The sequence below is a fragment of the Amblyomma maculatum genome, chromosome 3 (genome assembly GCF_055883805.1).
Source record: "Amblyomma maculatum isolate TAMU_Amacu chromosome 3, ASM5588380v1, whole genome shotgun sequence".
Lineage (NCBI taxonomy): Eukaryota > Metazoa > Arthropoda > Arachnida > Ixodida > Ixodidae > Amblyomma > Amblyomma maculatum.
Window position 1 is genome coordinate 129,602,390 of NC_139346.1, and position 13,847 is coordinate 129,616,236.

General features: G+C 44.7%; 1 protein-coding gene across 13 annotated transcripts in view; it reads right to left on the reverse strand.

Moving 5' to 3' along the window:
- Positions 1-1,407: 1,407 nt before the first annotated feature.
- The window catches only part of LOC146196014 (sodium/mannose cotransporter SLC5A10-like), a 101,336-nt gene continuing 88,896 nt past the window's right edge, over positions 1,408-13,847 (reverse strand). For all 13 annotated transcript variants that reach the window (XM_084598016.1, XM_084598010.1, XM_084598005.1 and 10 more), the window contains 5 exons: positions 13,129-13,274; positions 10,578-11,286; positions 9,110-9,379; positions 5,146-5,303; positions 1,408-2,056 (listed from right to left, as the gene is read on the reverse strand). In XM_084598016.1, coding sequence (XP_084454142.1) covers positions 1,831-2,056; positions 5,146-5,303; positions 9,110-9,379; positions 10,578-11,286; positions 13,129-13,274 — 1,509 coding nt within the window. In that variant the 3' untranslated portion in view covers positions 1,408-1,830. The remainder of the gene's footprint in view (positions 2,057-5,145; positions 5,304-9,109; positions 9,380-10,577; positions 11,287-13,128; positions 13,275-13,847) is intronic.

A 13,847-nucleotide genomic window follows, 5' to 3' on the forward strand; every position in this document is an offset into this window, starting at 1 on the left:
ATTCCCGCTTCCCGTCCGGCTCGTAACTGTTAAGGCGATGAGATTTTAGTCACTGTTTTTCATAGTTTAAATGAGTCATACGTGAAATCGCTGCACGATATTTATCGTAGCTGCACAGCACAGCGACCATAGCTCTACATAAATGAAACAAAATTCTCATAAAAGCGTTAGGCAATGGGACACGTTCTCCCCAGTACTACTCACAGCTTGCTTAGAGTAAGTGTTCAGAGACGGGTAATACGAGCCCTTTTGGGATAAAGACTAAAGGAGAATAACCCAGTGAACCATGATTTGCTGATGGCGCTGTCTTGCTGTATAACGCAGGGGACTGTTTGTAAAGACTATTTAGTGACGTGTACAGTAAAACCAGAAAGGTAGGCGAATCAACAAATATGCAGAAGACAAAGTTAATGTTCAACAGCCTCGGAAAATTACAGCAGTTTACAGCAGGTAGCGAAGTCCTGGAAGTGCAAGAGAATATACCTTCTTCAAGAATGTACTAACTGCAGGCCAGGACCACGAAAGAAAAATAACCAGGAGAACAAATTTCAGATGGAGTGAATTTGGCACATACAGAACGTACTCCATTTTACTAGCACCTTACTGGTATCGCTCAAGAAAAAAGTACATAAGCGCCGCATATTATCGGTACTCCATTGTACCGGCACCGACACAGTTTAGCACCGCCTTCATGCTTCATTTCCATCGTACTGGTACCAGTACAATGAGATAAGGAATGAAAGAAAACAAAAAGGGCTCAAAGTTAGTTGAGGACAACGCAGAGGGCTGTGGCCTCCTGGCCTAAAAAACGCAACATCCAACAAACGCCGACAATAATGATTTCTTTAATCCAATTAAAGCGGCCCCCAGCGCAATTAAAACTGCTCTGTTTTCTGGTTTTGCTGCTATGTCGATTACCGATTATTCTGGCACTTGCACTCTTAACATCTTTAAATGATTACGCTCTAAGTAACAAGGACTTGGCTTTTTAGGCGAATATTTCAAGGCGACGACATATCACAGTACCGAAACGTTCGCTACAGAGCTGCGTCGCACATATGTCTGAGTTAAGTACTGCTCATGAGTTTACGCACGTAGCTTAACTCTACCTAAAGCAATGCTTTGTTTCACAAAACAGACTGCAGTTAAACAATACCCTGTGGACATTAAGAAAACATAAAATAACCTATCATTAGGTCCTTGAGATACCCTTTCTTTACCGAACGAAACTGCGAGACATCAATTTTACCACTCTCTGCTCTTGACTAGAAAGTATCCTCCTGGCCGAAAAGTATATGCCCGCCTTCGCCTTCAGGAAGCCTCATTGTCTCAAACTTTTTTTCGTTCTCATGACGTGCAAAAACTACTAATAAAGCAAAGTAAACGAAAAAAGCTATAAATAGCAGCGTATAAATTTATTGAATAAAATACATGTACAGCGAAAAATGTCTGCAACCGATGAGACGGCCCAGTCGTTTCTAGCTAATATTGCCCCTCTATAACAGCTCTCTGTTCAGGCATACGTGCCTGGTTACAACTTTCAAAGAACACGCAGAGCATGAGCACAGGCATTCACGACCAAGAATTAAGATAGTATAACATAACCGAACGATATTTCGATACAGCGCTTATCTACATTCCTCCACATTTTGTCCAGCGATAACAATGCTGCGAAAAATAAATCTGCACATCATGAACTGTATCACATCCGTAGCGTCGGTACAATCACTAGAAATATTCTTTTTCGTACGTCTGCGGCACTAGGACAAAGCACACTATGGCACAGATAAAGGTTGCCATGGGTACCGTCATCATTCAAACACGTAGAAGCTATGCGAAGAACCGGCATTGGTTCTTGTCGTTATCGTCAGCGGGGCGCGCGCCGCAGCCGAAGACAGAACCGAAGTCTGGCAGACTTCGCACCGCAGCGCTGCAATGGATGTCTGTGTTGCAAAAGCGGAGGCAGTAGGTGAGGAAGAATATCTGATCGGGTGTGTACCGCTGGAAGCTGCCGGACCAGTCTAAGATTCCCAGCTTCTCCACCGACGTCGAATCGCTGCACAAAGATGTAAATGTTTTTGCGTTATGAGTGAATCTTTGTACTTTAGTTAGCGGCAAATAGCTTCTTTAAGAGCGTATAAACATCTTTGGTTGCTCTTCCTTACTTCTCTCTAGAACGACACACCATTTCTCCTTTTCCTACGCTGCGGTTGCGGCGGCGGTAGCTGTGTCCCTCTGACGTTCGATGCGAAACAATTTAGGCGTGTCGATGACTGGAGAGTAGCGCTCGGTGAGGGTGCCGTCGTCCGCCGCGCTAGCGGGCGGCGCCGCTTTCGTAAGCGCTGCTGTATGTGCCACGAATTTGCCGTCTTCGTTCATGGTGCAGCTGAGAGCGCACGTTTTTTGACGTTTTGCTAAACAATACGTCGTGCAAACAATGCTGCTACGATGCACGGGACGGGGTTACGATGTTGTTGCGCCGCAGGACGACGCAGCACCGAGGCTGCATAAAAACATCGACGGATGGTATTTTAGACACTACTTCTTTTTTGTGCCGTTCTTGAACCGTGGTTTAACTTGAAAGTATACATTGTTCAAGCAGAACAGCTCGATCGTATATCAAAATGGGTCGCACTTCAAGTTAAATCAATGCGGCGATGACTGAAAAGCATCTTTCGTAGTATATGTATTCCGCGTTCCGTTGCTGCCCGTATACGGTTCATTCATTTTTAATTATGTGTACAGTTACCATTGCGATTATAAAATTAATACAAATACGTGTATTATGAAAGATAGAACAGATGCATCCTTACAGTTAACTCTGATGAATTCGGCCTGGGGAAGAGGAGCGCAGTCCTTCGCAGTCGCCACGGGCACTAGTGCTGTTTTCAACAGCTGCCGCCATGCCAAACGCATGGTATACGGTTTGCTACCGCGCTCAAACAAAGCACAAAATGGCACGAAGGTGTCTGACAACTTTCACGAGCATCAAAAGACAGCACTTGTACACTGCCGCATCGCAGCATCAACACGCACAGCGCAGGCCAAGATGGCGTCAAGAGGAGCAGGAGCGGACTTTCCCAGTTTGGCTCATACGAGGCGCCACCATCTAACTAAGATAACTGCGCCCAGGCATCGAAATTAAAATCGTGTATAGAAGCCTACACATTCATAACACAGCGGCTTATGAAGTGGGGCAGGTAAAGCGTGGTAAGCAAGGCAAGGTTCGTATACAGACAACATAAATACCCAAGAAAGTAGCAGGGGGGACAGCGGCCGATGTAGCTCAGTTGGAACAGCACCGGACGCGTTATTCGGAGGTCGTGGGTTCGGATCCCACCATCGGCACGTTGTTTTTTCTTCTACTTTGTGTCTAATTATATTTCCCCTAAACAGATTACATTACTAATTTCTGTGATTATCCAAGTAAACATTAAAAAAAAAAAAGACAAAGTACCATCCCCAACGCTTTCCTTGGCCTCGCCGACTGTTGGCTTCTTTCCTTCATATATATATATATATATATATATATATATATATATATATATATATATATATATATATTTATATGTATATGTATATGTATATGTATATGTATATGTATATGTATATGTATATATATATATATATATATATATATATATATATATATATATATATATATATATGTATATATATTCTTTTGTGTAATTACCATAGGAAGAGTGGCATTAAAAATAAAAATAAGCATTTACCGTCCACATATGATTACTGGCATTGCACAACATTATGATTGTAGGGGCTCTAGTGGGGCTGGCGCATTGGTCTCGAATGAAATAACGCTATTCTAGATCAGCATGTATCCGCGACCGCGAAGAACAGCACAGAGATGAATTGCTAGCCGCCTAAACTGTTTACTGGGCTGTTCACCGTAAGTTCAAGGTGCGAAAACACACACGGACAGAACAAAGGTAAAGGGACGGAGCACCACTCACAATTTCTGTACTGAAGGAAAAACACGCAAATATATAGTAGTCGTACACACAAGGAAAATCATCTCGATTTAAGGTTGATATCACACCGCACGGGTGAAGTAGTCCTTTTCAGCCTTGTACAGAGATATCGACGTATCACTGGCACACATGTTTGCTTCCTTGCCAATAAAAAATGCCGCACTTAACTCCGTAGATTTTGTCTTTTCTTTTTGACAGATGTTCCTTGCGTGTACGACTACTACATATTTGCGTGTTTTTCCTTCAATAAAGCAGTTGTTAGTAGCGCTCTGTCCCGTTACCTTTTATGTGTCCGTGTGTGTTTTCGCGCCTTGAACGTATACGATGAGCTCTCACCAACTAGCCCAACATAACGTTCTTTCACATTTACTGGGATCTCCCAATGTGATTTCTTCCCCGGTAGTATCGTTCACTCGCATCTCAGTTGTTCCGGCGCCAGTGATTTCACTGCTCCGCGCCGTCAAAGCTGCTTGTGAAGACAAGAGCAGGGCAGGCAAGGGAAGATTCGTCTGCGCTCCATGCAGTTGTTCTATGGAAGAGAGGCGAGGTAGGAAGGGTGACAGCTGGCCACGACAGAGCGCGTAGGCAGATCGCCGCGTCGGATTGGGGAATCTTATACTCGCAAAATGAGAGTACCTTTTCAATAGACTCCGCAGCCACTTGAGGGGTTACGGTAATCTTTTACAGAGTACTTCGCCAATACACTCTGCAGCCGTCTGAAAGGTACTGATAAGCATTTATTCGTAACGGAATAGTACCTGGCCAATACACCACGCAGCCGCCTGGGGTATTGGTAAGCTTCTACTCGTGACATGAAAGCTGGCGGCCAGTACACTCTGCAGCCCCCAGTACAGCTTCTACTCATGAGAGTACGAGACAAAGAGACTCCTGAGGAGCTCATATTCATGAGGCATCAAAGAACTCAAGGATTTTTTGCGACTTTGGGCAAACATTGTATTCGGAGCCAGATTTCGAAGCCGAGCTTTGTAATGTAATATATGTAATGCACGAGGACATGTGGACGTTCCTTATTTCTCGAAGCCACTTGTACAGCGCTAAGCGATGTAATCACTTAAGAGCACCCCTGAATGTACCTGAGAAACTTTGTATAGGTGGTAAAGACTATGCACGACCTAAATCTGCGGCCGCCTACCGTGAGACGTTCTTGTAGGCATCCCAGGCGACGCGCAGGCTGGCCACCTGGAGGAGGTTCTCGTCGATGCCACTGCTGCACCTCAGCCTGCGATACAACTGGTTCTCGGACCTTGGACTCATCCATGCCTTGCGCTCACCCTCATCGATTCGAATACCCTGCGTAAATGTCACAGTTTCCCTAAACTTCATGCGATAACGTGCAGAAAAATTCCCAGGTGTCTGCCGACACGAACTTTAAAGGGCGACAAAATTTCGTCGGAGTGTTAGTATATATTCGTAGAGGCCGAGAACCAATTGTCAATGACTAATGCAGAGAGTACCCCTGAATTTGGTTTAAACTTCTTCTGGCCGAGGTAGTCATTTTGTAAAGATATTTTACTGCCCATTCAGGCTCATTGTAGTTTTAACGCATAACAGGAATGCATGTTTTTTGCAGGCAAGGATAAATCTTAGAACGTACATATATTGTGCCACTGGTCGCAAACCCAATCATCGAAGCGCTAGTTTATATGGATTTGAGGAATCTTTAGAAAAATATTTATTTTACAATACATTCACATATTAGTAAAATGCAAAGTTATGACATTACTTTGATGCTACGACCCTATTTAAGAAACTTGTTTGCGGTGTTCATTAGCGAACATGGACAAGCTCGGCAAAGTTAACCCCTTAAAAATCGCAGTGTCCTTGCTGCCATTCATCGTGCCTGAAGCGGAGAAGATCTCGAGTTTGATTCTCTTGTTGATATTAGAAATGTAGAGCGTTACACGTAGACCAATTAGATCATTGACGTTACATTGCAGAAGTGGAGCCCGGAGGTTCAATTTTTTGGCACATGTACTTGAGAAAGCAAGAACGGGCAGTCTTTTTATGACCATGATTTCAGAAAATAGAAAATGAAAATTTCGTATCAACCGAAAGTGACAAAAAATAGTAATACATTATACAGATTAAACCACTAGTTTAAAGCTCTCAACAACGAATCGCAAGAAATTGGAGATATTAATAATATTCTGAACAATTCTTTTCCGTCCCCAGCACCATTGATAACAGCACTATATTCAACATGTTGGCTGCTTGCCTTGCGGAAACGTTTTAAATGCATGCTTAAATCATACAATTTATTGTGTCTAAATAGAAAAAGAGCGTACGTAAGGTGCCTAAACGTTTTATAATGAAAGCAGTTATAGGATTTGTTAAGCCGCCTAGTCTGGTATTCCACCATAGAATGCATAGCGTCAACCGTAGTACCTTAATTATTTAGGGAATTTGATTGCCACCAGCAACGGTGAGTAGTTGGTCAAGTGCAGGGAGGACAATACCTCTCTCCACTCTTGCGGGAGCAACGGGTAAATTAGGGGCTTGGAAGAGAGCGGATACATGCGCAACCGGGAGGTGGCTGTCGCAGAAAAACGCCTAAGGGAGGCTCCCGCATGGAAATCAGAGATTAGAGAAAGTTGTAACAACTTTCGTTTACTCATTTGGTTTACCCAACTTCGGTTTACCATAAAGTTGTAACAACTTTGGTTACGGTCACCCCAACCAGCAAAAGCTGCTGCAGTATTGGATGTCTGCGTCAAACTGGTACGTCTATGCGCTAATAATTGTTTGAAAAAAAAACACCACATTGTAATCAGTTCAATTGCACACATGTTTTGCAGTATCCTCTCCAAGTGACATAGCCTCACTCTCAACTCAGCGAAGACGTTTAGACACAGCACGGTGATATATTCATCTGTGGCTTTTTCTTGCCAAGTGATGCTGTATTTACTCAGAAAACAAACACAATTTTTTTCACACAAGTTTTCCAAATATTTGGTTCACGTGTCGTTATTGAGGGTAAAATCTTCATAAAAACATGGGACAAAGAGCAAGGTGGAGGCCCAAATATTTAATTCCGCAGGGCCTTCCTACAAATAAAGCAAAACACCCTCTTCAGCACGATGTCTGTGCACGAGAACATAGTCGACCAGACTTAGTTCTACCCTTCCAGTGCGACCCCGCTAGCGGCCCATAATATTCTCCAAAGGTAGCACAAGTAGATCTCACTTCAACACTCGTAACGTTAAAGGGCCCCTTATTCACGTGCAGACAGTACCAATATATTCAAGAATTCAAATCTGGATAGGCTGCGTGCAAAGTTCCCCTCTTTTTTATTACGCTGACATTTAAACTGCTAATGTAATCGATACATAAAACTCAAGCTTACTCTCACAGTAGTGAAGTTCGAAGATCAATAATGAAGTCGCTGATGGTAACAACCCCAATTTCCAGTCCCCAGGACGAGGCCATGCTGTGCGCCATTCGATAGCGCCAAAGACAGCATTCATGGGTTACATTCCGCCAACGTTTCTTTATTAAACCACGGGCTTCCTAGCGGGAAATGTACCGGTATCGTCCATGACGCTATAACAATTCATTAATGAGTCTTTCAATGAATGCTTTAAAGTGTGCTTGGTGAGCGTGACGGCAGGAAGGCGATTCCGGTCCTTTGCTGTCTGGACGAAAAAAGCATTTAGATGTACAGTGGTATTTGCGGATGGCGGGTATACTAATTAATTGTGATTAAGTATATGGGATAGGCGGTGACAAGGCATGATGGACAGTTTCGAAGTGATGAATGGTAAAATTTATAAAAAAGACAAAGTCGGGCTATTTTTCTGCGTGATTCAAGGGACAGAAGATTACTTTTGTCTTCACATCAGTAACACGTGAATGATATTAGTCTGAATGAATGAACCTTGCTGCACGATTTTGGATGAATTTGAGGGTGAGGAAAATGTTTTCATGCTGTGTACAGAAATTCTCGGTCCACAAGATATAAAAGCGTGCCTTGCAACCACAATAACAAGTTAGTGATTTCATAATTTCGATACCTGATGAAATAGCGCATGCTTAAGCTTTTCGATAGCGCATAGCGTTCGTTCCAATGAAACTTCTGAGAGAACTGCAGAATGAGCAGTGGAGAAATGCGAGACTGGGTGTTGCTGCTGCATACGGTACATCTCGCGCTACTTGTTGAATACAACTACCATTCCGTTCAACGCATCAAAGCTCAGCGGTGTTCTGTAATTGGTTAACAGGAAAAGAAATAAGAGGATCTGTCATCCTCATATTCCTCGCGGTAGATAAGGATGATTATGATGTGAGTGTCACAGTCCCGGGCGTGGCGCAAATGATTAAATCATTCGGTTGGAGTACCGAGTGATGGAGGTTCGATTCCCGATGAAGACAGGATTTTTATTTTAATGCGTAAACATTGTATGGCTGTGTAGGCTGGTTTCACATGGGCGCGACCTTGAAAGAGTTGCAAATCGGAAAAAACGATATCGGTATATAGGAAAAAAATGATACTACCAGATAGAGCGTCAAGTAAAAGTGTGCAAGTGGCAAAATGGTTGATGTGTGTTAATTAGGTGAATGATTAGAGACAAGTGGTTTACAGGAAAGGGAAAGTCGAGTATCTCTCACTCGCAGAATCCCTCTGACACTTCTCGAGGACAAAGAAGCAACTCTCAGGCTTACACATTTCTTAATAGCTAATTCTGCAATGATCTTGGAATTTTTTTGATGACGTCATCAGGATAATTGACAAGTGGAGTCTTGCGATATCGCGCGGGATCTGTATGCTGTTTTGTGGTGCGGCGTTCGAGGAAGCGCCATAGGAAAGACGCTACACGGACGCCTGATCAGGTGCCGGCGGACGCTGGTGGGCTAAGCTTCGTGTATGCGTGACTCGCCTGGTGACGTCATGGCTGGTCATGACATCATAACCGGATGTGACATCGCCAGGTGATGACATCAGAGTCAAGCAGTATCTCGCGGAATCTCGCGGACACTTGTCGCGAACGCATGGGCAAGGCGTTTTTGCAGTTTTCTTGTCGAATTCATGACTGATAACCTCGGTCTTATATTTTTTCGGGGGCCTCTTTCATGAATATCTCCTTTGCGGGCTCACTCACTCGGAGGTCGAACATGCTGAGTGCGGCGTCAAGGAATGCTGTGGCGAGGCCTCCGTAAGTGGCCGCGCGGAGTACGCCATTCCCAGCCTGCGGGTAGAACAGCGGCCAGGCAAGCGCAGCGTGTGGCACCGTCACCCAGTTAAGCAGGTATCCGTACAATACTCCTTGGACCGGCGAGGCAAGCCAGTATTCTTCCTCCCGCAAGAGCCTGGCTGGACCCTTTTCTCTGAGTCGATGTCTCGCGGCTCCGATCCAGCTCACCAGGAATTCCTGCTCCAGTTTCATCGTGCACACATTAAGTAAAATCTCAAAAAACTGAAGTATTGCGTTATCTGCCCTTGATTCCTAATTACCGCCTCCACGAGCTAATTAACTATGCTAAAAAATGGTGCGTTCTTTTCTCAAACTTCGTCTGATGTGATGCTTTTAAATATATTTTAATTTTCAGTACCTTTACATTCTCGTCTCTGAGAAGACAGTGTAAGCCCCTGTAGAAGGAGCTCATTCGTGTTCAGGTCCCGTCTGAAATATACTCTAAGCGTTTGAAGTGGCTGTGTAAGTCTATGAACATCCTTAGAGGTACACATTTTGCCGAGGCGCAAATAAGCTGCAGCAAAACTAAAATATTCGAAGTCATTCCGAGCCCAGGCTAAGTTAAAATTCAAGCTGTGCGTGAAAAATGACTGGTACAAAATAGTGCTAGTCGGACACCGCTTGAGCTACAGCGCTACGGCTAATACGTTCATGGACATTCACTATCCATGAGGTCAATTATGAGCAAATCTACAGTTGTATGACATTTGTGTTATGATACGCTGTACTGACCGCTTCGTTAAATTATAAACGGCAGATAATTATCGACATTTATCATTCTAATTGCACTCCGGTGCCCTCCAATTCTTCATTTGATTTCAGGATTCCATTCACTCTTTTTTTCTGAAACATATAGGTACCAATCTGAGGCAATTGCCTTTCGTTAACTATGCATCAAGGCTAAACTGCATCAGCTGTAAACTGGCAACGACGTCATATAGGACATGAATATAACTTAACGGACTCCTAGTGCCAAAATGTGGATGTGATACAGAATTATTTGTAGCTAATCCGCACGCGACAGCAATTATCGTTCTGATATAGTGATATCAGCTATTGCAGCGCTCGAGCTGGTCGCTGAACCATGCAATATGTGTTGCGAACATTCGTAAGCGGCTTCCAAAACAGAGTGGTCTTGTCTACTTGTGATGAGAATATTATAAAAAAGCGACGCGCAACATATGAATCTCAAGAGCTAATAATAAAAAGGAGCGTGGATGGCCGAATTGCTGTTTTTCGCTTCTGTGTTTTGTTTTCTTTTACGCTACTTCCTTCCAAGAATGGCAGTGTGCCTATACAGTACACTGCCGTTCATATACTGCTGCGACTTTGTGTGCCATGTCATGCACACCGTTGACTGGAAAGTTTCTCATACCTGCTTCGGATTGTCCCAGTAGTTGGAGATAGCTTCTGAACTTTGGTCTAACCGAGGAACGTCGCTTCGTTCAAGCTGCTCCAACCAGGCGACGACGCTGAGATCGCGCAACCTTTGCTCCATCACTCGCCGGGTACGGTCATCAATCCACGTGGCCGCCTTCAATTTCCTTTGAACCTGCTCGGTCAGACCACGCAGGAAGCCGTCCACGATGTTTCTTTTCTCAGCTGTGAAGTATTCCGCGTCGCTGCTGTAGTACAGCGAAGGGCCGAACCAAGCCGAGGCAACTTGCATGCAGCGCGCCGTTTTAAGCATTCTCGAACCGGCATCACTGTCCGCAATCAGCACCCTGGCCTTCCGCGAAGCCATCACCGCGCACAGCTGGGCGAACCACCAAGCCGTGTGCCTCAGGAGGTCTCGATTGCCGAACATGCCCAGGAGCCAATCGGCGGCGATTAGGAGGCGGCGGCTGTTGACATAGACGCGGCTCCGCTCGTGGATTCCAGAGGTATTGAAGAAGGACAAGATGGTTTCTGTCAGCCGGTAGCCCTTAAGGTTGTTAAACAGAGACTGAAGACGTGCTACTGTGGTGTGGACTGCTTCGCGGCCTGTCTCGTTGGCGGTAGATGCTAGCACCGTGAGGACAGCACGTTCCAGGCTGAGATGCCGGCTAATAGCCGTCTCGTTTGGCACAGGTATCCCATATAGGCTGCAGTATAATTGTAACCTTGGAATGAATTTTCGTTGATAGTTAGCAACGACCCGTCGAGCTCATTTTTTTAGTTTCGAGTTTATATCACATTCAGGGACTCAACTGAACACAGCAGAGAAACTACTGATATAAACAGCGCACCTGTAGTTCAGGGCGACTACGGAATCTAGGCCACAGAGACTTTCTCCTCTTAAACATGACGTCACCATTTCGAATGCATCTAGAACGTATGCACCTAGAAAAAGATGAAATTGAAATTATGACATCTAAGTGCAACTGCGATTCGGGGTATTGTAACCTTGCGCGGTCCAAAGTATTCTAGCTGGGCACCTCAAAAACTTGATCTGTGCTAAAAGATGCTGTTCTGCACTGGCATGTAGGCCCTTATTCATTCTAGGCGGAAAATAGGTGAAACCTCACTTTAGGCATAGGACTTGCCTGCATTCCTGTAGAACATACAAAAACAAATAAAATATTTCAAAATCAAGTAATCGATTTTATTTTTCCAGAAAGCAAGCTGGATAGTCCCCTGGGCTAAAAGCTCTTCAAGGAGCTTTACTGAGGCTCAAGCGAGCAATGGCAGTAGTACAAAAACCGAATGCACATCAAAAGAATATAACCACAACAATCATTAAAAACTAGGTTCATAAATAGTTAAAACGAAATTTACAGTCGACATTTAAAAAAATTAACATATAGAACAATCTAGTAGTTGGGCGTGAAACAACGGGCGTGAAAAATAAAAAAATCAGCATTTATAGCTAAAGATCAGTAGTTAAAACATAAACACTAAATCAGAGTAAAAATACATCCTTCACCGGCATTCAGGTGCATTCTTCAACTGAAATGGAGTGAAATGCTCGCGAAGCACACTTGACCGTATGTTAACGCCCGTTCTGTCTACTTCTGTGTCGTCCTCGTCTTTATTAGACTCTTGAGAGTTCCTTGGACTGCCAGAAGATCAAATCAGTCGATATTGTCGACCATAAACCCTGACTGCTCATTGGAGGGTCAAATTCTAAAGTTAAAACTCAGCTACTTTGGTCATCTGATGAGAAGAGAGGAGTCGCTGGAGAAAGATTTGATGTTGGGAAAGGTTGACGGTCGCCGGAGAAGGGGTAGGCAGCGAACGCGATGGTTAGATGGCATCCTCGAGGCCCTGCAGATGAAGTTATGTGATGTTAGGAAGATAGTGAGAGACCGGAAAGCGTGGCGTGAAATGGTCCATAGGGTCACGAAGAGTCGGACACGACTGAACGACTGAACTGATGTTTTCAAGAAGTCGCTGCCAACTAGTCCTCAGCCAAACTCCTACATTGGACCGTATTTTAGCCTCCGACTTTCCTTGAACGAATGCCTAAGCTGCAGTTTGAGGGGTCTGTGGTGTGTTTTGTCTGCTGTTGTCATGTCATTGCTACCAGCTAGGAGACGGCGCTGAATGGCTGTGTCATGAGGATTCCTGGACTGGTAAAAAGAACTGTTGCCCTTTTTGTGTTCCAGTGTCAGTGCTAAACTGAGAGTATATGAACCTGCTGTCGTTCTGTTCATGCATGCCAAGAAACGTTGCCTGGCAGCCCTTATTTGTTTCGTAAGGATTCGATCACACTTGTCTAGGACGCTCGAACGGTGTGCGGTGTCAGAGCTGCTCTATCGGTGGTGGTAGGCTTGTATCAGTGGGGTTTTGCGCGCCTCCCCCGCTTTCCTAGGGCCTAAATTGGATCATTAAAATTCGATACTTGCTTTATAAGTTCCCTGTAATTCGCGGCAGAGCAAAGGCTGCACCGCGTATACTATTTTTTGACACTTGCAGCCTGGTCTAAATGGCTTTGAGCTGCCCACCTGTGAATCTCATTGTAATATGCCCGCCGTCCACCGTTGTTCTCGAGGATATCTATCAAGTCCAGCCAGCCGGCGGCCACTCCTGTCTCCCGTATCACGAGCATTGGTGGTATATCCTTACCGCGAATATTCTTCAGCACGACCGTCTGGAACAGTGCAGAGAAAGGGAAAGGCACTCTGGAGGGTGGAATGCGCAGCACCTGTTCGGTGGCTTCAACAAGAAAATCACAGCGACATGAGCACAAGAAATGATTATAAGATAAACTAAATCTCGGACAGCGGACAGAGTGGGTCACGTGGGTTACTACAGAAGGAAAGCGCAAGAAGGGTTGGTTGTAGAGACTGAGGTCCTCATCATCATCATCATCATCATCAGCCTGACTATACCCACTGCAAGGCGAAGACCTTTCCCCTATTTCTCCAATTAACCCGGTTCTGTGCTAGCTGCATCCACTTGACCCCTGCGAACTTCTTAACCTCATATGACTGAGGTGATTGGCTGTAATTAGGATGGTTTTCGGAGATACGGCGGCGGCGGCCGCCATGGGGCAGAGTTGATAGAGTAATATAAGGGCGAGACACCGGTCCTAGCGTGCACGTAGTTAAGCCGTTGCTGATGACAAATCTATATTATTATAACTGCGGCTCTAAACGAGTCGTAGCCACTCGTATGGGCCAGGTTAAGAGTTTCCGCACCAACTTTTGTTGCGGCAGCTATG